Source organism: Balearica regulorum, chromosome 6 (genome assembly GCF_011004875.1).
Source record: "Balearica regulorum gibbericeps isolate bBalReg1 chromosome 6, bBalReg1.pri, whole genome shotgun sequence".
Taxonomy (NCBI): Eukaryota; Metazoa; Chordata; class Aves; order Gruiformes; family Gruidae; genus Balearica; species Balearica regulorum.
In genome coordinates this window covers 20601027-20625171 of record NC_046189.1, presented here as the reverse complement: position 1 = coordinate 20625171, position 24145 = coordinate 20601027, and the positions used below count along the sequence as shown (strand labels likewise).

The 24145-nt window shown below is 38.3% G+C and overlaps 1 protein-coding gene across 1 annotated transcript; it reads left to right on the top strand.

Moving 5' to 3' along the window:
• The first annotated feature begins 922 nt into the window (after positions 1-922).
• Positions 923-12647, top strand: CYBRD1 (cytochrome b reductase 1). The gene is made up of 4 exons (XM_075756676.1): positions 923-1220; positions 5988-6196; positions 9284-9438; positions 9634-12647. Exons 1-4 carry the CDS (start codon positions 1034-1036, stop codon positions 9932-9934), a joined length of 852 nt encoding a protein of 283 aa, XP_075612791.1. The 5' UTR covers positions 923-1033; the 3' UTR covers positions 9935-12647.
• The last annotated feature ends 11498 nt before the right edge of the window (positions 12648-24145 follow it).

The following is a 24145-nucleotide window of genomic DNA, read 5'->3' as shown; positions in this document are numbered from 1 at the left end:
CCAGAAAAGTAGTGTTGAATATATGTTTGGGCATATCCTCCTACTACACTTGACAGGCTTCAGAGCCAGCTGAATGTTCTGCAGCAAAGGAAAAAGCAACTGAATACATGATTTGACAAAACTGGTCTATCTATCAAGTTACATTTCTGGCTAGCGACGCCTGTTGTCTGTTTTGCAATTCTGTTTTGTTTTCTTCTGTTTTCCTCTATAACTCCCCTGCAATGGGCCTTTCCACACCTGTTGGAATTCTCTTAAGGTTTGTGCGCTCCCTTTCTTAGCTAGTGGACATTCGATATATTTGCTGCTATTCAACAGAACGATGCCCAAATACTCCTGCATACTTAGGCCAGAGGCCATATATAAAACTGGTTAGTATCTGGTTTACATTTACAGCACACAGGGAATCCAATGGGAAGTAAAGGGGATGATCATGACAGAAAGAGTGCTCCACGTACAGTCCATCAGTGTCTTTAAGCGTGCTCCTACTCGGCATCTTCTGTATGCCCTCTCTGCCTCTTCATCACAGCAGCGTTCCTGCTTTTATCTGTTAGTGCTTATGGTTACGTTGGCTTATCTTTAGGGCGGTTCTGTAAATTCCTGCCGCCCATCAGTGTCCTCACTCACCACACCCGCCAACTCCACTCCGTCCCGCAAGCATCAGCTCCCACACTCCAGTGCCGGGGGGCGGCGGGGAGAGCTGTGGGGCCGGCGCCCTGATAGGGACGGGCTGACACAGAAACGCCTTTTCTAAGGCGCAGTTCTGAATGCGAGGGAAAGAAACTCTCAGCAAGCTTGTAAAAGCTGCTTTAAAAAAAAGAAAAAAAGCAACAGCCACCTCGTGAAAAAGCAGTGCTAAGACCGCCGAGGGACGCTGTCCCGACGCCGGGCCGGGTAGCGTGCTCCGGGGCGGGACCGCCCGCCGCTCTGCCGGCCCGGGGCCGGGGCCGGGGCCGGGGCCGCCCCCGCCCGCCCGGCCGCCCGCCTGGCCCGCCCCTCCTTTGCGGCGCTCGCTGCCGTGCACGGGGCTCGGAAGATGGAGGACTACGGGCGATTCTTGGCGCTGCTGGTCTCGGCGCTGCTGGTCGGCTTCGTGTCGGTCATCTTCTCCCTCGTCTGGGTCTTCCACTACCGCGAAGGACTGAGCTGGGACGGCAGCCCGCGGGAGTTCAACTGGCACCCCGTCCTCATCATCACGGGCTTCGTCTTCATCCAGGGCATCGGTGCGTCAGGGCCCCGGGGCTGGCACGGAGGGCGCCGGGGCGGGGCGCAGCGGAGCGGCATGGAGCCGCGGGGGAGCCGGGGCTGCGTGGGGCTGGGGCTACGGGGAGCCGGCGGCGGGGCGCTGGGGGCGCTGGGCGGAGCCGCCGGGGCGGCCCGCGGCCGGTAGCGGGTGACAGCGGGAGCGGAGCAGTGCGCGGTGTACGGCTGGAGCCGTCCAGGGAAGCCAGCGCTCCCCGAGAAGGCACAAAGAGTCCCTTGTAATAAGCAGAAACTGCTATATATGTTTTTTTGTGCAAGCACTTGTTTATCCTGGCCTGGGATTGCCTCGCACTTTGAGTAATGCTTACGAGGTGTGTTTTCCTAGTCAGCCTGAATTTATGCAAGTTGAGAATCGAAATGCCAGAAATGCTGCCCTAGGAAACTTTCTCTCTTTTGGCTTCCTCTCTTTTGGCTCTCTCCCGTGTCCCAAGAGGAGAAAGGAAAGTTCAGTACCACTGAAGCTAGATCCAGGAACGGGGTTTGTGCCAAAGAAAATGTAGCACCATAAGCATCGTTAAAATGCAATTCATCAGCCCAGACTTAGCGTAAATTATTTTCTAAAATATATCTATCTTTTAAATTCATTCTTAATTCTGTTGCCTAAAAAGCATACAATGATTATGATGCAGTGGTGGGTTTTTGGGTTTTTTTAGAGTGTATGAATTTTTGATTGCCTAGAGTTCAGCCTTGGACAGACTTTTAAATGTTTCCTATTACACTTACAACATGAACAGTATCTTTTTTTTCATCCCACACAATTAGTACGTTAGGCCTTAAGTGCAAGGGTGGTTCTTGAGGCCAACAGGAATACTGGAGCACCACAGAGGGGCTTATCTGGCCTGTGTATATGTTTAAACTAGAGCTAAATATTGCAAAATAAGGGCACTGGATTGTACCTTAAAAATCCTGACATTTGGGAGTGTCAATTTATGCTAATGGTATTAAAACTAATGGAGAAATTTCATGGAGATAACAGCTTCCAACAGTAATTTTTTATAAAGTCGTTGACAAAATTCTTGCTAGTTTCAACATGAAAAGAACTAAGTGAAACATTAGTAACATCTCCAAGAATTAGCAAATAAATACTACAGAGAACAGTGGAAATTCTCCCATAGTTTTACCCCTGACTTTTGAGGGGAGGGGACGGGAAACATGTTACTGGTCTCAAGTAATGAAGAACCTCTGGAGATTTACAGTATAAATGTAAGCAGGAGTATTTTTTCTTTGTAATAGAAGACAAACTAGAATTTTGTCTAGACAAACTTAGAATTTCATTTTTAATGACCTTATTTACATTTGCTTCATCACTGAATGATATATTGCATTTATCCAGCCAGAAAACTTGTCCAGCACATCCGGACATTCATTCCAGTGGAACATGTTGTTTGCATCACATGTGTGCTCGCTCGCTCGCTCTTCAGCAGGAGCCCAGCCCGTCAGAGGTTGGAAGATGCAGGAGGAGTGGGTGGCTGTCTAGTTCTGGCTATGAAGGGAATGTTGTGATTTGAACATACGCTGTACATTTCATTTTTTCAATGGGAGTGGGGTGTGTACTCGGTTTTGTGGCTTCAAGTTACAAATTACTATTGAGCAATAAACTGTATTTTGAAGTTGGTTTACATAATATTGCTCAATAGGTCATGGGAAGTGTAATTTTAGGCTATAAATAAGAAATGAGAAACACCTGGTGAATTCACTAAGATACATACTGCTGACTGTGATCAAACTACTGTATAGACTTTTTGAAGAAAATAGGGGGAGGTTTTCTGCAACTTTTTTCCTACGCATTTTCCTCTTTTTCCTCTGAAACTCAGTTTTTCCCTGTGTCACAGAGTAACGATGTTGCCTCAAGCCTTGTGTCAGTAAGGATATATGTAAAGTAAATGGAAGTTTACCACAGCTCAAAAAGAAAGGGAACATATACAAGGAATTAACTGATAATTTGGGGAGGAAATCATATTATGTAACAAGAAAAGCAAAGTCAGAGACTGAAGTTTTCTAGTAAATCAGATTAAATATCAACAGATAAGATACCACTGTGGATCTGATTCAAATTTGGCTGAGCAAAGTCTGCCATTGAATTCAAAGTAATTTGGATGAGACTGGGAAATAGGATACGTCTTTGCACAAATACAAGAAAAAGAAGTTTTTAAGTAGTTAAAAGTAGAAAGGAATAGCTAATAAATATCTTGGTTAAAATTGTGTGAAGGATTTGAAATAATAAATCATTAAAGTCTATACAAAGGATAGAAATGTTGTATTGTTGGTCTGTAGTTGGTCAGGTAGAATGGATGACGATAATAATGCGCATATTGGGAAGCAGACGTGCCCTGATAAAAGTGTTGTATATATCTTGCCAATCAAATGAAAAAGTTGTAGGCACATTAATATTAATACTTACTATTTGTGGATCAGCACCTAAAGGTAAATGATACCTGACAAAACACTGTCAGTGCATAGTAATTGTCCAGATGATTTTCAAGACTTAAAGTGGGAAAAACACAGGCAATAAAAGTCTGTGTGCATATTAGTACAGCAGCATTTTTGAAAATAGTAAGATAGGAAAAAAACATGAGGGAAAAGTGAGTTTTAGGAAGCGCTTGAAGGAATAGTAGTGTGATAGAATGGGTTAAATAAGTAAATAAGGAATTCTGTCTTATTTTACATGTGGAAATGACCAGGGCATGCTCCAAAGGAGTATTTGGATGATAGTTCATGTTTGGCCTGCAAACGATAATGTTTGGTTCTCTCCCAAAGGACTAATTAAGGAATCCATCAAGATACAATGTGGAATAAATGATTTTTGAGGGTTTCCCATTACTCACCTAACAAAAGAATACTTTCTTCTACAGAGTTGTGACAATCTCTGTTGCAGATTGAGAAGCAGCACAGTGGTTTTGGGGGTTGTGGAAAATTGAATGAAGAGTGAGTCAGAACAAGGAGGGTGCGGTAGTCCTTGTCTCCCATCCTCAGATCATTCTTCTACTGCTTATGAGTCACGTGTAAACTCTATACAATAAAGTTGTAGTTTGACACTATAAATCTTGGAAGGTGCTTGCACAATTAATATTCCTCATCATATATGATTTATAAATATCATACAACTTGTATTTAAACAGGCTTAAAACATGAGGATGTAGCCTAACGTCAGCAGTATATTAATAAAGAAATACAACAGGAATGTTTTACTTAAGAGTTCAGAAGGAAAAATCTTAGTCTGCCACATTACCATGTGGTGTTACAGAGTCAATTAAATTTCATCCATATGGATGAAATTACCTAGGAGGGTGAGGCAAACTAACAGCTCGCTGTGGCTGAAATATCCCTACTTTTTTTCCTCCAGTTCTCCCTTTCAGCTTTCTCCTTGACTCAGACTTCATCTTCCTACTGGCTGGTTTGTGCCAGCTCTGGCCCTTGTCAGACCCATAAACTGAATTAACTCGACTAGCAGAAAACTAACACCCACCCACCCCAAGTACAGTTTTAGCAGGAATAGAAAGTTGAATTGCCTGCACAAAGGGTCTCAGAAGTGCCACAGATGGGAGAAGGGGGATGGTGGACAATGTGCAAGAGCAAGGAGGAGTGCAAATCTATTTTAAAGTAAGCATAGCCTTTCATCTTGAAATCACATCTAAAGATAATGCTTGCTTTGAGTTATCTGACAAACCTCTGCTTCAAACATAACAAAACTACTGTTCAAAGGAAAAATGGCTAATTGTTGGAGTTTCTAACATCCAATGGGCTGCAGAATTCTCAAGAATTGGAAGGGCAAATGACTGCAGAGCTGTAAGGGTCTCATCACAGGCAGCCTGTGAAGAGGCAGCTCTCTTGATGAGCTTAGTTTGAGTCCCTTTGAAATCATAAATGGGCACTTGTCCCACTGGTTCCCAAGGAATCTAGTGGGCATTCAGTACTTGCCGAAGGTAAGCAACAGGATTAGCCAAGGAGCACAAGAGGAAATGGGAGGAGTGAAGAGGAACATTCCTTTCTGGCAGCTGTGAGATGCTGTGCAGGGCACCCCCAGTGCACTCACAGAACCACACTGTGCCTTCTAAGGTGGAAGGCATCCCATGAGCCATCCATGACACCTCCTTACAGCACGTGAAGCAGGTGCCAGTCAGAAATACTACAGAGCTAACTCTAGAATTTTGCTTGGTACCTTTTGCAAAGAATAAGTGTCCCATGCCACATATTGCAAGATCACTCTGCCCTTTAAAATCAGGATTTTGAAATATCCCAATACTATGGGCCGTATTGTAAGATAGAGCAAGGAGGATTTACTGGGAATATCCTCATGGGATGCTGAGGTTTGTTTGGGGCCTTTTGGCATACCTGCTTTACAAAATTAGAAATCATAATCATTAGTACTAAGTTAACACTCTGATGCAGGCAATTCTTTCAGTATTAACAAGATATAAGACTATCATATAACTTTTGGGGAACCGTTGAAGGTGATCATAAGCTTGGTGTGCTGATTATACCTACTATACAGATTGATTACTTTTGTTTTTTTAAATTGGGAAGAAATCTCTGTAAAAGTTATATTTAAGCCTCAGTTGTATATTTGGAATATGCTATGCTATGTGTAGGAGAAAAAGTCTTCTAGAGGATTAAAGGTTGGATTTGCCTGTAAATGACAATGGAACTATGTGAATAATGCATGATTATTAAAATCTTAGAGAAGTTATCCTATACGGCATAAAATCTTGTTTCTGTTCTTTCTTCAGCTATTATTGTGTACAGGTTGCCCTGGACCTGGAAGTGCAGCAAACTCCTAATGAAGTTCATACATGCTGGATTAAATACCATAGCTATGATTCTTGCAATTGTTTCTATGGTAGCCGTGTTTGAATTCCACAATGCCAGGAACATTCCTAACATGTACAGCCTGCACAGCTGGATTGGGCTGACTGCTGTTATATTTTATTCTCTCCAGGTCAGAATCTAACTGTATTTATGAACAGGTTGTAAATATGAAGAATGTGTTGAGTAATTCAGGCACAATAGGCCCTCACTAATACACTCTAACTACTGGGATACCCATTTTACATCCTGTGATTTGACAAATTAGCATGTAAATGTGCAAACAGTGGATCCTTGACTTCAAAGAAAAATGTATTTTAAAGCATGTTTTGTTTATTTGCTGGGATAATGGCAGTTTATTTACTATTCAGTTATACAGCAGTGTGTGCTCTATAAAGTGCTGAAGCTAGAGCGAGTGATTTGGTTTGTTGGCAGCATATTTAAATACAGTTAGAGCTTTTATTAAGGACGTCTTAAATGAAGTAATTGTTTTTCTTTTTTTCCAGCTATCGTAATTTTAAGTAGTCACTTCTTGGCCTCAAGACTTTTGTTTATCAGCAGAACAAGTGCAGCAGGGAGCTGTGCAGATCTAAAGGATCTGACATCTGAGTGAGCTGCTCTATTAGCTAATCAGTTTTGCTGAATCAGCAAAACTTTTATAAATGTTTATATGCATGCTTTTAACTGCTCCTATTGGCAGAGAATTAGAGTTATAATCTAAAATGAGCTAACTTAGTCTGGTTTGCATTTGGCATGGAAGAGCAGGCATGCCCTAACATTTAGTGTACACGTACAGGTGTGATGTTTCTGCATATACATTCTGAATTCCCTATATTGTGTTATTACACTATAGAAATTTATTTTGTTCCTTCAAGTTGTGGTTCTTTTTTTTTTTTTTTTTTGCCAAAACACTGAAAAGAAAAAAGTAAGACTTAATTATCTGGTGATCAAGCACAGAAAATTCCCAGCTGAGGGATTTGGGTTCTGGACTTTTATTCTTCACTGCTCAGGCTAGGAGGTACAGGACATAGTGTTGAAATAGTGTTTTTAACACTTAGAAAAAAGAAAGTGTATCACAGCATTGTTGAGTATATACTCCATAGTTGAACAACAGCTAATGAATAAGAAGGAACAATGTTAAGATTTTCCTTGGCCTAATAATGCAGTTATTTCTGGGAAATCTGTGCTGCCACACAGCATTTTTTCAAATGGTTAAGATAAAGAATTGTGAATAACATTTTAATTCTACTTTTCATTTTGCTACTATAAACATGATCAATGGCACTTAATGCTTTGCCTGTCTCATCAATAGAACTGTGGTGTTACTTCCTCCAAACTGGGATGTAAGTCTCCAGTCAGAGACTGACTTTTTTAAGTGATTGAGCACTATTGTTAAAAAATAGTCATAAAGTAGTATCTCTGTTCATAGAGAAGATACTTGGCATTTGCCAGAAATGGCATGTCAATCTCAGAATTGAAAAATTCTTGAGGGGGGATGCTCACATAATACTATACCTGTGGGAACAATAGTGTAAATATATTGTATTTAAACCAAATGTATGTTAATACAGTATAGCACAAGGACATAAATTTAAGAATAGGGCAGAAATGTAAAATGGAGACTGTCTCTTGGAAATCAGTGTCTCTGGAAAGAAGTACTCAAAGATGACATGAAGCTCAAAATGATTTCTCACGATGCTATGACAACAGGAAAAGTAAATTCTCTAATAAGAGATTGTCTTAACCTTCACATATGGCATTGGCAAAACTACTATGAAATACTATGGATTTTTTTTAAATGTAAAAAATTATAATAATAATAATTAAAAATCCAACAAAGAAAGTCAGGAAAAGTAATTTGAGAGCTGGAAAAACTATCTTCCAGTGAAAGACTTAAAAAGCTCCAACTGTTTAGCAGATCTAAAGATGCAAGAAGATTAAGAGATGACTTGATTATAGTGTATTAAAAAGCTTCCTAGGGAGAAAATTCCAGGCTCTTTAATCCTGCATGGAAAGACAAAACAAGGGCTAAGACTGGAAGTTAAAGTAAGATGAAATACAAATTCATGCACGATTTCTAATTTAGCAGCAGGGGTAACAGTAGAACAAGCTAAAGAAGGGATGCAAACCTCAATATGATTGGGCAAGTCAGTGACTGAAACCACGTGACATGACTGGTTATCTTCCATCACAAAATTAATGCTAATGGGAGGACTCATGTCGCCTGAATAACTTCATGCCACCCACACGCATCTTCATTCCATAAATGCCAACTGATTGATATATCGAGATATAGACCATTGCCCTTCTAAAGTCATGTACTTTAACCAAAATTCGAACAAGGTACAATTTTTTAGTCCACTCAAGTCATAACATTAGACTGCCTTCTGATCTTCATTTATGTGTAAATCTGTAACAGAAGCAGAGAATGGGACTTGATGATGAGAGGACTGGAGCCTCTCCTATGAAGACAGGCTGAGAGAGTTGGGGTTGTTCAGCCTGGAGAAGAGAAGGCTCCAGGGAGACCTTAGAGCAGCCTTCCAGTACCTAAAGGGGCCTACAGGAAAGCTGGAGAGGGACTGTTTACAAGGGCATGTAGTGACAGGACAAGGGGTAATGGCTTTAAGCTGAAGGAGGATAGGTTTACATTAGATATCAGCAAGAAATTCTTTACTGTGAGGGTGGTGAGGCACTGGAACAGGTTGTCCAGAGAAGCTGTGGTTGTCCCCTCTCTGGAAGCGTTCAAGGTAGGATGGGGCTTTGGGCAACCTGGTCTTAGTGGAGGGTGTCGCTGCCCATGGCAGGGGGGTTGGAACTAGATAATCTTTAAGGTCCCTTCCAACCCAAACCATTCTGTGATTCTATGACTTGAAGAGACTAAAAATGTAGCTGCTCATACCTTTAATATATTACTGAATTAGTGAGACTGAAAACTTGTGTTTCCCGTACTTGGTTTGGTTGCAGTTTTAGCATTACCAATAAGTATGGACACTGATACTAGGTGGGATTATTTATAAAACAGTTCCTGTCTGCTTCCCAGGTGCCAATCCAGAATTATTGCTTTGGCTTTGAAGGGAAACACATTCAGAAATGCCAATTTTTTTTCAAATTTGTACCTGAAGACATCTCAAAATGGAATTTTTATGATGATTTTTATTCTGCTTGAGAAGTGCAGCTTGTTTCCCATATAGCTTTAACTATGAATTTGTTTTGTGTTTAGCTTTTTTTGGGTTTCGCTGTCTTTCTGCTCCCGTTTGCTCCAGTTACCCTCCGAGCAGCTCTCATGCCAATACATGTTTATTCGGGTCTTACCATCTTTGCAACAGTGATTGCAACTGCTCTCATGGGAATCACAGAAAAGCTTATCTTTTCATTGTAAGTATTTTTTTCCACTTGTTTATTAAGGTTATTCATTGCAAACTGTACTTCTGTTTGCAGAGAATAACAACCTTCTAGTACTGGGACATTATTTTGTTTTGTTTTAAAAAGACCTCCTACCTAGCAGGAGACTGCTGGTTTTAGACCAGGATTGTCTTTAAAACAACTGACCTTTTTTTTTCCCTTCCAAAGGAAGAATCCTGCATATAGTGCATCCCCACCAGAGGCAACTTTTGTCAACTGTCTTGGTCTTTTGCTTGTCATATATGGTGCACTTATTTTGTGGATGGCAAGTAGGCCCCACTGGAAGCGCCCCCCAGAAGAGAATGTTAAAGTTCTGCGGCCCGTTGGAGGGACTCCTGAAGGCACAGAAGCGGAATCCACAATGACAGATGGTAGTAATGCAGATAAATCTGATCTGAGGGTCACTAGTGAAGCAGCAAGAAAACAAAACCTCAAATTTGATGAAGCAGGCCAACGATCAACTATGTAAACAAAATACACAGAATAACAGTACTATTATACTGCCAACTCCTCTTTTCCTTCCAATTTAGTTATACTGATATACACGTAGGTTGGGGGTTTATTTTCAGTATGGCTTGCTTAAAGATACTCAAGTTTTCTGCATATGAATTTAAATTTCATTAAGTCCCAAACATATTGGTTCAGGCTCAGTCCTCATTTAAAAAATGAGAGTGTCAATGACATCGCATAATGGGAAAATCACATAATTGGAAAATGTTTTCCATATCACTTCTTAATTTAATGCTTGAATCTCTTATAGTCATGAAAAGTTAAAAAAATTGAGACTAGATTTTGCTCTGACTGATTTTGCAGGTTATGAATCGGAGTCATGAAGTATACCAGACAGCAGAATTTAGTTAGTCACACAGTTTTTCTGGTAGTGTTCACTTTGTTCAAGCCCTGATTTCTCGAGCTAATTAACCCGCTCACCAGCTGCTAAGATCTATGCGATTTGAGGTAATTCAGTGCTTTGCTGAGTTGCACCACAAAAATGTTTAGTCTAAAAGTTTGAATTAAAAAAAAAAAAAGAAATTAAAGTTTGCCTGAAATCTTCATTAAATGTTATCTTCCCTTTAAAAACTTCTAGGTTTGGGGTTTTTTAATCAGAATGTATCTCTTGACTTTTTAACCAACTCTACCAAATATATTGTATACAGATAACATGTGGCTTTGGCTTATGTGCAATCATTACTGAAATCTAAGGAAAATCTAAAACATCCAAATGGAGAATTTATCTTATTTGGAAAGCTATGGATACACTCTTAGAAAAATATGTATCACTTAAACCAAGTATTCCTTTTATCCCAGAAGGCAGCATTTTACTATCTTTATTTGATTGCACAGTTCTATTGATTTATGGCACTATACTAGAAATTAGCAGGTTAGAAACCAGAGAATACTGCTAGCAGTCTCACAGAAGAAAGGAGCTTGAAGTGAGAAATGCTTCCTCCAAGAAACAGCTGAACTTTGCTGATTTGATTAAAATGCTACCCGTTAAATGAAAGCCAATTTTGGTATCTCCACACTGGTGTCAAAATCATTATCGTCATGGGCATGAAGACATACTTTAGTCTGTAAGAAAACTATAGAAATTCTATGACTTTTAAATTTGAAATTAAAGTGTTAAATAATGCAGTTTGAATCTCTACTGGCACTTTACTTTTATAGCTCTCTCTAGTAATCAGACTACTAATGTATTATGCTCATTCATTATTTTCACAGATATAAACAATACTTATTTTTTACTACTATAGAAGAATAATTATAGTAGATTATTTTGATTGCATATGTCCAAAATGATGAGACTTTCTATTATAAACTCTTGTAAAACCCACAGAGCCCACTGCAAGTCCATGAACACTGTTCATGTTGCAATATAGACAGTTTCAGACAGCATATAATTTCCTATTTTTTAAAAGGCTACATAAATTTTTATCTACTTCAGCTTTTCAAAATGTTTAAACACATTAAAGTTTAGCAAATATGCAATTTTTGCAGTTCAGTGTTAAGTTAGTACAAACAGTTTTGGTCATGAGTTATTTTTGATCTTCTCTGACAAGAAGCACCTCAGTTCATGTTATTTGGTTTGTAATAACATTTAATTATTTAGTGAATGCAGTATAGAGTGCTAGCATACTAAATTATATGAAAAACTTTTCTGCTGTACCATTTGGTACTCAAGGACTACATCCCAGAGTTCTATGTTTTCACTTACATATGTTTGTGGATGACTGGGACCCACCTTGCATTCGTGCATTGTTTCATTTGAGAAAATACATGCTTTTTAAAGCCTTAGTGTAGAATTCTGGTATGACAGAAGGAATACTATCCTATCGTGTGAGCACTCCTCCAGTCCCACTGTGTGCAATGGATCGGAGAGCTTTTGCCCTGTTTTTCAAGTTCCACACAATTATCTGTATTCCCTAAAATTGTTCTGCACAGCTTCAGCATAAAATCCAAATAGTACTGATAGCAGCTTTCTGAGAGAAGAATGAGCACTTGTTTTACATGACATTAGTGCTCAACTGACATGACACAATTATGCATCTATTACAAATTTATATATTGAACATTAAATAGGAAGAGGGATTCACAGTAGCTTCTGGTGAATACTAACTGTACTTTTTTTCTTCTGATCTTGTTAGGTTCTGCTCAACAAGTCTGCTTTTTTTTTGTGAAATCAGTAAGCATCTGACAGCTGGTGGATGCATATTTAGTTTTTGGGAGAGATTCTCTACTAACACTTTCAAAGTGTAACAGGTGAAGTGAATAAATGAACTCAACTGTTCTAGTAATTTACTATGCTAGCTTTCTATACTGCACTCACACAGGCAGCAGCATTTTGAGTTGGTATGTATTGGCCTATTACTGTGTCTCATTCACCTGTGAAAACGAGCTCATTCAATCCTTGCATAGCACTAAGTCATCAAATAAAAGCGTATGTTCATGTGGAAGGTAGTCACTTGTCTAAGGATTGTTGTGGAAAAAACTCTAACTGTACAGAATATTGGGAAAAAAACCACAAAACCTGTGTTTTGTTACAATACTGACTTGGATGTATTGAAATCAACAGCTTTTAGGTAAATGGTTCTATATGCTGGTAAAGTTAAACTATAGCAACCATATAGTAACTTCTGTTTTCCATTTATTCCATGTACTGTTCAAGAGTAATGATACTTGAACGGTGGCATTTCTTCTCTATTCTGATAATACAAAACTAACTGAAAATCGAGGATTAGCAATCTTTTGAGGGTAGTCTGCCAGACTGTATTTTTGTTTTTCAACTTTGAGGTTAAACGTGATAGTAGAAACTCAATGGGAGCTGGAAGATTCCATTCTGGGAAATTACCATAATCAGCAATATCTCATGTGTATGAACTGTGGGCTTCTGGCTGCTTTGCTCTTTGGAAGGTTCCCGTGAGATGTGGTAGTTGTAAGCTCCTCAACCTCTGTGTGTACAATTTAAAACAGGCTGAACATGCTATAGACTTTTGGCTTCTATTCTAAACTGGTTTAAAAGGGTTTTAAGTGTCCTTGCAACATATGAGTTTAGTTCAAGTGCTAAATAAAAACACATAGGACTTTGGAGAGTAATTTTCTCTAGGAAAAAACATATTCCTAAAGCTGCTTCTCAAAGTGGCCTTCCATTAACATTCCTTTCATGCAACTTTTCTTACCTGTATTTATGTGTAATAGTAGCAACACAGGAAATAAAAAGGTATCTTTTCAAAGATATAAATGGAAGGTAGAACTCTAGCTTTTTTATCAGGATTTTTCTGCATGTTTGGAAATGTTCTACATTGTTGTTTTTACAGGGACATGATTGTAGAGCTTACATTCCAAGTTTGGATTCCTATAAAAATATAGGAAGTTACAAAACCTAACATGAAAAGTGCTATTTTTTTAAGATGCCTGAAAAAAAATATTTTTTCATGTATTTACATGCTGTCATGCAGTACTGCACATAGAAGCAGAAATCGTGCAAATTAGATTTTAAAATTGAATGTACAGTAATTACATGTACACTTTTTACTACATGTAACCAAGATTGCATATGATATTGTAAATATGGATTACTTGTTTACATGGATATTTTATTGAGAGACTAAAAGATATTGCCAAATATTTTCTATTTCAAAAGACTCTTTCTTTTGCTTCTGTTTCAGAAAATTCCCTCCTTTGTTTCTAACTGTTCAGAAGAACTTAAAGGATTGTTTTATTGTTTTGTTACTCACAGTACTTATTTGTAGATGAAAGCAAATGTTTAATTACAATGTCTGTTTTTCTTATTCTTTTTTGTATGTTAATAAAAATGATTTTTCAAGCTTATGATACCACTGAGTACAGATTTATATTATGGTACTAAAATATAACTTTCTAAATCTGGCAAAAGATTAAATTATTCTTACGATTATTTCTTTGAAAACAGGAGGACAGTTGTACAAAATTTCTTAAATAGTTCTTAACTCCAAGTATTCATTATGATCTTCCTGATGAAATTTATATACTCTGTAGTGTTAGAAGGATAATCAGTATATAACAGAAATTGAAGGAATTCACCGTATAAAGAAAGAAACTTTCACCTTCTGATCATAACAGAAATTCCCCATAGCAGTTATTAGAGGGGAAAAAAACCCCAAAACTATCCTCAGTCATGAGACTGCCATAGCAAATAAGGGAAGATCATAAATTCTGATGTAAGGTGGTCACATAACGCACTGTAAGATCCAAATACTCTCAGATAAATAACAGCCAAACTGAATGCAGAGCAAAGATTTTGACCCCATGGAATCTTCTGACCCAGATTTAACATCAAGTTACTCATCAATAGCTTATTGATCATAAAATGCTATAAATGGCAAAAACATCTATATGAACATATCTGTAATAAGTAGGAATTAAGGTGAGTACGTTCTTGCGCTTAGTAAGATTAACTGGAAACTCTTTTAAAAGTGTAAAGCATAAACTGATTATTCCTGAGTATCACAGAGCTGTTGGCTAAAACTTTCCAACATCATCATCATCCTGGAAGATTAAAAAATACTGTTACAATCATCAGTATAGCAGAAAACTTGCTGTATTCAAACCTGACAATTCCCTGTTGCTTATAACTTCTCTTAACTGTCTCCTGTAGGCTGGATTTTTTGGAGAAAGTTCTGGTAAAATAGTCCATATTTTTTCAATATGTTGATTATTACAAAATTCAATAAAAGCTCAATGGTGTTCACACTTGAAAGAGGAGGCTCAAAAATTTGGCAGGAGGACTGCATTTGTGTGAAGTGTTTTTTATAAGTAGCTGATGGAACCCATGTAACTTATGTACAGATTCTTGCATTGTGTTATGGTATGAGCAACACTTTGAATCTCTGTAAGATTAGTGGGCAGTAATGAAGGGTAAATGACAATACAGGAAGAGAGTAAAGTCCAGGTCAAAAAAATGGATGACAACCATTCCAAGCGATGTGGCTAACAGAAGAGAGGAGGTAAAGTTGAGAAAATCCAGTTATTACTGTACACATATCAGAATTTTTGCTGCAACAAAAATGACAAGGCCACAGCTAACCCGAACAGAAGTAGAAACAACTGGTATAAATTTCAATGAGCTCACTTACGTTTGCTGAATATGGTCATCACAGACTACCAGCCAACATATGTTAGCTTGGGGCTTGAATTTACAGTTGAATCCACAGCCATATATACTGACTACTTGTTGGGTCTCAAATTCCATCTTTTGCCTATTGCCAAGTCAAGCAATAGCTATAAATAGAGCTATCAGAAAATGGATAGAAGTTGTGAAAATGTTTGCAATTTTTATTTCTGTTTTCACATGCATTTCGTTCCAACAAAAATGTTTCCATCTAGCAGTACTCAAAGTCTCCAGGATATTATTAAATAGTGTGATTAATAAGCAGATTTTCAAATATTTTTGTAGCAGATGATCCTTCACATATGTGTATACAACCAGTAATCCACTAGGTGGCAAGCACTACCAAAACGGCCTTTGGCAGATGCTAGTGTATTATTGCTTTAGATGATACAATATGATGAGTCATCTGCCTAAAAATAAAATTATGAGGCTAGTAGACATAAAACACACCATCATGTCACAATTTATATAGTTAGTTTTATATTCTTTTAAAGGGCTCACTTAAAATACAGTATTTCTTAATTTCTGATGTTGGAAATTGTTCTTTATTGTGCTCTACCTCAGACTTCTTAAGCTCCTGTTTGTAACTTCTGTGTGAGTACAAGCTTGGTTAAAAGATGCAACAAAGAGAGCATAAGAGCATGAAAGTTTAGGGATAAGCTCATATACAAGATATGAAAGTAGCAAGAATTAGAAAAAAATAGGAACTTCCCGTACTTTTGCCATTTGATCTTACAGTCTCACATAAAATTTGACCCTGAAAAAGTGAATATCAGTGCCAATTTCAAACAATCAAAAAGTAAAGTTTTCCCCTCTGATACATACTAACAGCTCCTGCTCTTAATTTACTCTATTTGAGGATACTGACTTTGTAAGCATGTTTTCTGATATGTTCTGATATGTTCCACTGAAAGCTATTTTGTACATGGTACGCTAGTGCTACTTTTTGATCTGACTTGCTGACTTGGTCCTCTCAGGCTATACTGGAAGATATTTTGTCTCCTATAGCTAACTATGGCAGTGATTTCATGGTGTTAGTAACAGTGGGAGTACTGATGTAGACAGGGCGCTGTGGTTTTTCACAAAGCTTAATATTCATGTTTAGGTCAACAAAGTGGCAAAATTCAGTGTAATTCTGATTCTCCAGGACACTACTCTCATTATTGCTATGACTGTTGGATCTGGTAGAAATACTATGTTAAAAGATCTCCACTATAGGTATTATCCTAGGAATTCAGCTTCAGTGCTGGATCTTTTTGTTAAAAAAACTGATTGCTGTTGCAGTTCAGGGATAGTGCATAGATCACTGTGGCAATGGGAGCCCGACTACTGTCTGGCTACTGTTCCTGAGCAAATGTAGAAAACAGGATTAAAAATTCAAGAAAATGTACATCAGTATTTATTGCTGTTATTGCTGCATCTGTAATGAGGAATTTGAACAAAAGTTCAGTAAAATACAGCCCCTGAATTCATTTTAGTCTGTCCTAAATGCAAGACTTCCAATGGATAATAATTTACATAATGTTACAATTGTCAGGGCCCTGAACACACTAATAGGCACTGATGTCCCTGGCCAGCCTCACATGGGACCCTCACCCACACACCTCTGCCCACAAGCCCAGGGGCTCTAATTAAGCTCAACCTGGGTGCTTCAGTCCTTGCCTGTGCCCCAGTGGACCTGACCTCCTGGCCTGGTTTCTGCCTGACTCCACCCCCATAAACCTGCCCCGTGATCAGAGGACTCTGACCCTCACTGGGTCTGGTTATGACCTGCGGATTGACTTTCCAGCATGACTATCAATACCTGCCTCAGCACCATGAACTTGCCTGATGATGTTGAACCTGGCTGCCATTTCCACGCCTGCCCTGCTCCCAGACAGCCCTCACTGCTCCCTGACAGCAATTTTCTTGTATATTTACCTATACTCTGAACTGGATAGATCCGTCTTCATGGAGTAGTTGCTGTAGGCAGGCAGTGGCCTCTCCATTTATAACTATTTCTTCTCTTCATATGGTTTTTTTTGCTTAAAACCCCTTAAAGTTACATTTTAGTTATAATTCACAAATAAGGGGTGAGGTGCATGAAAGGAACAAAGATGCTTGCTGGAAAGTTGCTCAATAAAAAATAAAGCACTTTTTTTTCCTGCGTTTACAGAGCGATACAAAACTATACCATCACTTCACAGGTCTCCATACCTAGTGAGAGTAGCAGCTGGAAATGTATGAGTATGCTTCTTAAAGCAGTTTGCTGCAATGTAAAATCAGAGATGAATCTTGTCCTCACTTCATTGCATACTATAAGCAGAAGTTGGAAGGGCCTTAAAACAAAACTGCAGCAGCTTTCAAAATGCTGCAGTAGAAAACTTCCTAGACCTTTTGTCTGTACTGACAGTTACACAGCTGGTGACTGGAAATGACAACTGCTGCCCAGCAAAGGCACCGTTATACATAGATTTGGATGAGCTGTTCTTTGCTACTAAGCAGTGGGACCCTGACAATGGCACTGCAAGTGCTTGGGAAAAAATTGCCTATCCACAAGACTGTAAGTGTATAACCAAAAGCCATATTTGTCTCAAAGAGTTTGCATATGGACCTAAGTTCACAGGCAATACTAGCAGTCAGCCATTCCCACACCAAGAGAGGTCTGAATCTCCCACAGTAGCATTCCTCCACTTTGAAAAAAGGTATCTTTAAGTAGGAGTTGCTTCCAGATGTTTTTAGTGGACTTCAGAGACAGCACGCTTCAATGTTATTCCAATCTCTGACTGCACCTGTATTCTATTTGTACCTGCTTTTTCTATAAAATGAAATACTCTTGCACAGAATTACATACAGTGCTTATTTTGATTTCTTCCTTCGTAAGCCTATGCCAGTTATCAGGGAGTCCTGCGTACTCTGAGCCTCTCTAATTTTCAGTTGTTACTCAGGTACTAATGCAAAAATGACTATAGGAACCTCTCTCAGGGAATGGACACATGGTTTGAGCTCTCCACAGCAATTCCCTGGTCTCCTTCCTAAGTTAAGAGGTGATTACAATCCTGTGAGAGTTCAGACATTTCTTCACGTTTTCCCTACAAATTGCATTATTTTGCACTTACTAACGTTAAGCCTTCCAAGCCGCTGAGTTAGACGTGCTCCATTCACTAAATAACATTACTTTCTTATTCTAAGCTCCCTTCTCCAGTTCTTCTAAGGACATTTTATTCCTAACTTTGTATTGTCTGAAACTCTGCTCTAGCAAACAAAATCTTTATATCTCTGAGTACATTTTCTCTGTTTTATAACCCTGGTAATCAGTCCCTCATTTTGGGGAGGGCAGGTTAGTTTAGTATGAATAAGACAGTTCCTCCTAATGCCTTAAAGGACTAATTCACTCTGAAGTAAGCTCTTGTGGAATGTAATAACTGGATACAAAGACATTTTGTACATCAGTCCAACACGTACAAATTCAGATTATATTACAAACCACACTTTTAGTTTTATTATGTTCTCAACATGTTTATATGATAGTTATTTGTATTATACTTAGTCTTCCTTTGCCTACCTCTAAACAGTTAAAATACCCCTAATCAAAGTACTAGTAATATTTTTTAATATGTAGGACTGTAACAATAAATAATAGGTTGGGGGGGTTGATCTAAGATACTGAATTTTCAATTAAAAACATTTTTTGTGGCTTTAGAGTCAGTCTGTATGTAAAATACATAAAATCCATCCCACCAGATGCATCCAACAATTTTGGTTACTTGAAATCTATAATTTGAGGTCTGACCCATTTTGAAACAAGACAGCTTGTGTAGCCTCTATGCAAAACACTAGAAAAAGCAGAAATGTCAATTTGTTCCCTTAATAGATTTGTTTATTCAGAAAGAAGCTTTGAAATAAAAGGCTTTGAAAGGCTGGCAAGCTTGCTGAACAATGAGTTGTTATACTTTGAAGGCATATTATCTTAAAAAATTACAAGAAAACCTGAGTGTTTCTAATGAGTAGAACTCTCATTTTTGAGAGAAAATAAATGGAAGAGCTTGAGAGGATTTTTTTTTTGCTTCATTTTTTGTGTTTTGGTTTTTTTCCTCCTGGGGCTGCCTGTTGCTCTTATGTGGAAGTTTCCTGCTGATTTGACTTTTTATTCCACTCTGAGACTGATGCCAAGATTTACATGATTGCTGTGGATAGGAACTGGATTTAGCATAAGGAAGATAACTGCTTTTCCCCTAGGGAGAGACAGAAAAGGGAAAGACAGAGTGGGGCACACAGACAATATTATCTGAAGCTATATTCTTGGTCAATTATTTTATTCAGCCTCTATTCTATATTATGCTGCAACTCAGAAAAGGCAGGAAAGCTACTTGCCTCAAGCCGGGAACACAGATAAGCAAAGAAACTATTTGTGCTTTAATGCAAATGTTCAACTACAATGGAAGCAATATACTGTTTTTATATAGCACTGACCATAGTGCATCCTGTAACATATGTGTAATTAAGAAAGAAAAACTGTCATGAGAATTTGCCAGGTGGAGATTTGCCTTATACACAGGGTTCTTCTGCAGAGAGAAAAGGGTGATTGTAGAACTATGCATCATTACAGTTATTTTAGCAATTCATTGTACAGTCTTTTGCACATTCTTTGATTTTGGATTACATGCTCTGAATCTTAAAACAGGGGTTAAGATTTTTGCTTATAAGGCAGACTTCTGCAACATGAAATAATTTACAGCCAGTTGTCAGACTCTTGTCTTCTGTTAACCTACAGTACCTATGGAAAGTGCAATGTTTTGAGATGCTGGAATATGTTTGCATCACAATGCAGGGAACGTCACAAGCAAAGCAAGACTCCACAGTAAGCAGACAATAATTACGGAGGGCAGAAGGCAGTTTGAAGGAGTTTAGCACTGAGAGGATATAGGTTTTTCAAATGTAATTATTAACAGATCATTTAACAAAATTTTAGTAATTTTTCTAGTTAAATCATATACACTGAATAATAAAATTAAAACAAATAATTAGTCAGCAATTAGACAAACCAGAAATAAATATTATCTACTTGGTCTAAAAGTTTAAATCCAGTAATTGGAAGACAGTATCATATTACAGACATAAATAATCTAGAGTTCCTGAACTAGATGTATATAATAGAAAAATGGGCAAGAATTCCTATCTTTTCCTTCAGGTAGTTGCATGGACAACAGTTTATCTTGACATTAAAATCAAATCGCCTAACTAGAATGACTGATTTTATGTTTTTGCATCTTGTTAATTGCAAAGTTATGATTATCTCATGAAATTTAGTTATTAAGGATAACTCATCCTTTAATTATGTTTAAGCTTCCTGGAGTTTACAAGTTTATCTGAGCAATTGATACTACCCAAAGTCTTAGTGAACCCTCCATTCCCCTGAGACTCCTCTGAACAGAGAGTTATTTTGAAGAGAAACCTAAAAACCTGATACAGAGCTACAAAATTACCATGAGGGTTATGGCAAACTCACGAGCATTGATCTACCTTTCAGAACAATTTATTTTCTTTTCAAAACATGGTAAATCAAGACTTGGTTTGGGGTTTTACATTTTTCCCCCCTTTTAGAATGGAATGATGACATGGAGATTCTCTGTTTCAAAACCTCTTATTTTTCACTACCTCCTGCTATATCACATTTGACTGTAATTTCTCTTTCATGGGGAGGAGAGCGCTATGGGGAACAACTGATACCCTATTTCTCCCTTGTCTGTTTTCCATGGTTGGCTAATAAGATTCTGAATGATGAAATTCAGGGCAAGAGGTTTCATGAGGAAGTTCAGAGAGTGTGAAGTCCAGCTCCTGTGCACTATTCTGACCTCCTACAGATCACAAGTTGTAGGCCTTTAATCAATAATTCCCATATCAGTTCAGAAATTGTGCCTCAGGTATACAGAAAAAAAAAAAGCAATTAAAGAATTTAGATGATAGAATATTCCTCCTACCCTAGATACATTGTTCCCAATCTTTTGAAGTACCTGATTAACTTATCTACCTTCAGCATTTGATCATTGGACTTTTTCTGGTAACTAAAGGATCCTCTACTATCAGCTGTTTTTCTTATATATAGATATTTATAATTAAGACCAAGATAACTTACTATCTTTTCTGTAAAGGCAAACAGGGAGTCTGTATATCAAAAAGGTAGACTGTAAGGAATAAAATGTTCATTCTTCTGTCCAAAATGAAAGAACTCACCTCACAAAACTGACTACACAGAGAAGGATCACTTTACCCCCTTACACAGGGCTATAACCAAGCTAAAACCTCAATAATAGCTCAAGGTTGGGCTTGTCACTGCTAGCTCAAACTGTCACCGTATTCATTATGTTCCAACAGAGTCCCTCAGGCTCACTGCTGAGGCAGAGCAAGTTCACATTTATTCCTGAAAAATACAATATAGGGCTATCCTATATAAAGTGGCTTTAGGACTTAAGACATATGTGCTCAGATGAATTTTCACAATTTCATTTGAAAAATAAAGTCATTTCTAGTTTTGTAAAGATTTGGCATAAAATTGACTTTTGTAACAGGGTAACAAGTCACTTTCTTTCCAGTAGTTCTTTTGGCCATTTCATTCATTCCCATGGTGCAGGACTAGGACACAACTACCAGCAGCTGACAGCGCTTCTTTGCCTCAATTCTTTTCTACACTTGCAGCACAAATCAGGGAGGTGACATTATGAAGATGAAAGACAATTCATCTGATTGATCAGAAAGGCAAAACATCAGATCCTATTTCCACCCAACTCAGACACCTGTCCAATGAGATTTTTTAAAAGCAACCAACTGGCCATGATTACAGTTAGCAATATAAGCAGGAGAGCCTTTCTGAAATGAAATGAAAAAGTGTCAATGAAAAGTAAACAGTATATGTAACTATATATACACCACATCAGTGGAAACTAGCTAGAAACATAGTGCTTTTCTATAAAATATGCAAAAAATGTCAAAACTCTTAAATAGACGTACCAACTGGTTTTCAAGCAGAAAAACAGAAGTCTTGCTGGCAGCTTCCCAGCTTTCCAGACTGCTGCTGCTTTATTAACTGGGTCCTATTGAGTTATTTTTTGCAAAATGATGAGCACGTTGCTCCTATACTTAATAATAAAATATAATTAAGTATATACTGCAAGGATATTTTCAAGAATATTACTGTGTGCTGTTTCATACCAGGTAAAAAATACCTGGAAGGTAAACATGAGTTTATAACAGTATATAACATCTTCTTGCACTACCACTGTCATCTATATCAATCATCTATATAATTGGAAATTCAGAGATATGAAATGATGCTTTATCAATTAATTATGTAAATGTCACTGGTTAACCAGATTATTCCACATTAGTTTTAGGGCACTCAATTTTGCTTTGTATGACCAACATATCTTTGGCAAGAGACTGTTTGTTTTGACATAGCTTCAGCTTACAATGGATCAAATGGCTCTTGATCACTAGACTCTGCCTCATTTTCCTCTTTCTCTCCCTGGCTGTAGCAGTGGTCTACCAGCAGGTCTAGCTTCATCCGCTGCCAGGTTCAACTGAGTATTCAGACCTGGACTGAGGAGCTAGTCCAGCAGACATACGAAATGGGCAGCAGAGATAAACCACTGCAGTCTGTGGTTCCATATATAATTCCTGACATATTTGATTTGGGTATACTTTCTTCTCTATTTGGAACATACAGATTTCTGCACCGACAATCAAATACTCATGTGTCAGAGATGCTTGAAGTATTTTATTATTTTTTCATGCTCCTTGACTCAAAGGTACAAGCATGGATATTCTCACAAAACAAGCTTATCTGCTCATTGTCACTTAACGGATTTTTATAAAAAAATTTTGCAATGAAGGCGGCTCACAGCTGAGGCATCCATGCAATATGTAACCCTATCTGTATATAGGCAGGTGGTCTCTGGATAATTCAGAATGACATGGAAGGACAATGAAGTGGAGAAAAGTAAACAGGTAGGCAACTTTTACAGTTGTTCTCCATTCCAGAGACTGCTGCTCTCTGAGATAACTACTGCTTTGGAGTGCCATGATTGCTTTGCAATTCCAAACCAAACTGATGATCAATAGTTGTTAGGAATGTCTTACAGTGTAAGTCAAATGTACTATAGGACATTATAGGAAACATACAGAGACCAAGGCAGGAATTACTTTTTAGACAGAGATTTCCAAGTATTAAGATTCTTCTTCAAGTGGAGTTTCAATTAAACTCCAATTACAAAAACTCTACCAACATATTACAATAAACTTGTCCTGTAATACAAAATTCAGGCACCAAAAAAGACAGAAACAAAAGTTTTCTAGAACATGCCTTAGGGTGATAATTCCTGACAGTGACTAACCTACCAAATTCTAAGGTATCTATAAAACTATAACTTGACAGAATTCAATAAAATTTAGCTTATTTGGAAGTCGGATGGACTCTCGAATCACAGAATCATTTAGGTTGGAAAAGACCTTTAAGATCATCAGGTCCAACCGTTAACCTAGCACTACCATGTCCATCATTAAACTGTGTCCCTAAGCACCACATCTACACATCTTTTAAATACCTCCAGGGATGTGACTCAACCACTTCCTTGGGCAGCCTGTTCCAATGCTTGACAACCTTTTATGTGAAGAAATTTTTCCTAATATCCAATCTAAACCTCCTCTGGCACAACCTGAGCCCATTTCCTCTTATCCTATCGCTTGTTACTTGGGAGAAGAGACTGACACCCACCTGGCTACAACCTCCTTTCAGGTAGTTGCAGGGAGCAATAAAGTCTCCCCTCAGACTCCCCTTCTCCAGGCTAAACAACTCCAGTTTCCCCAGCTGCTCCTCATCAGACTTGTGCTCCAGACCCTTCACCAGCTTCATTGCCCTCCTCTGGACAAGCTCCAGCACCTCAATGTCTCTCTTGTAGTGAGGGGCCCAAAACCGAACACAGAACTTGAGGTGCGGCCTCACCAGTGCCGAGTACAGGGGGACGATCACTTCCCTAGTCCTGCTGGCCACATTATTTC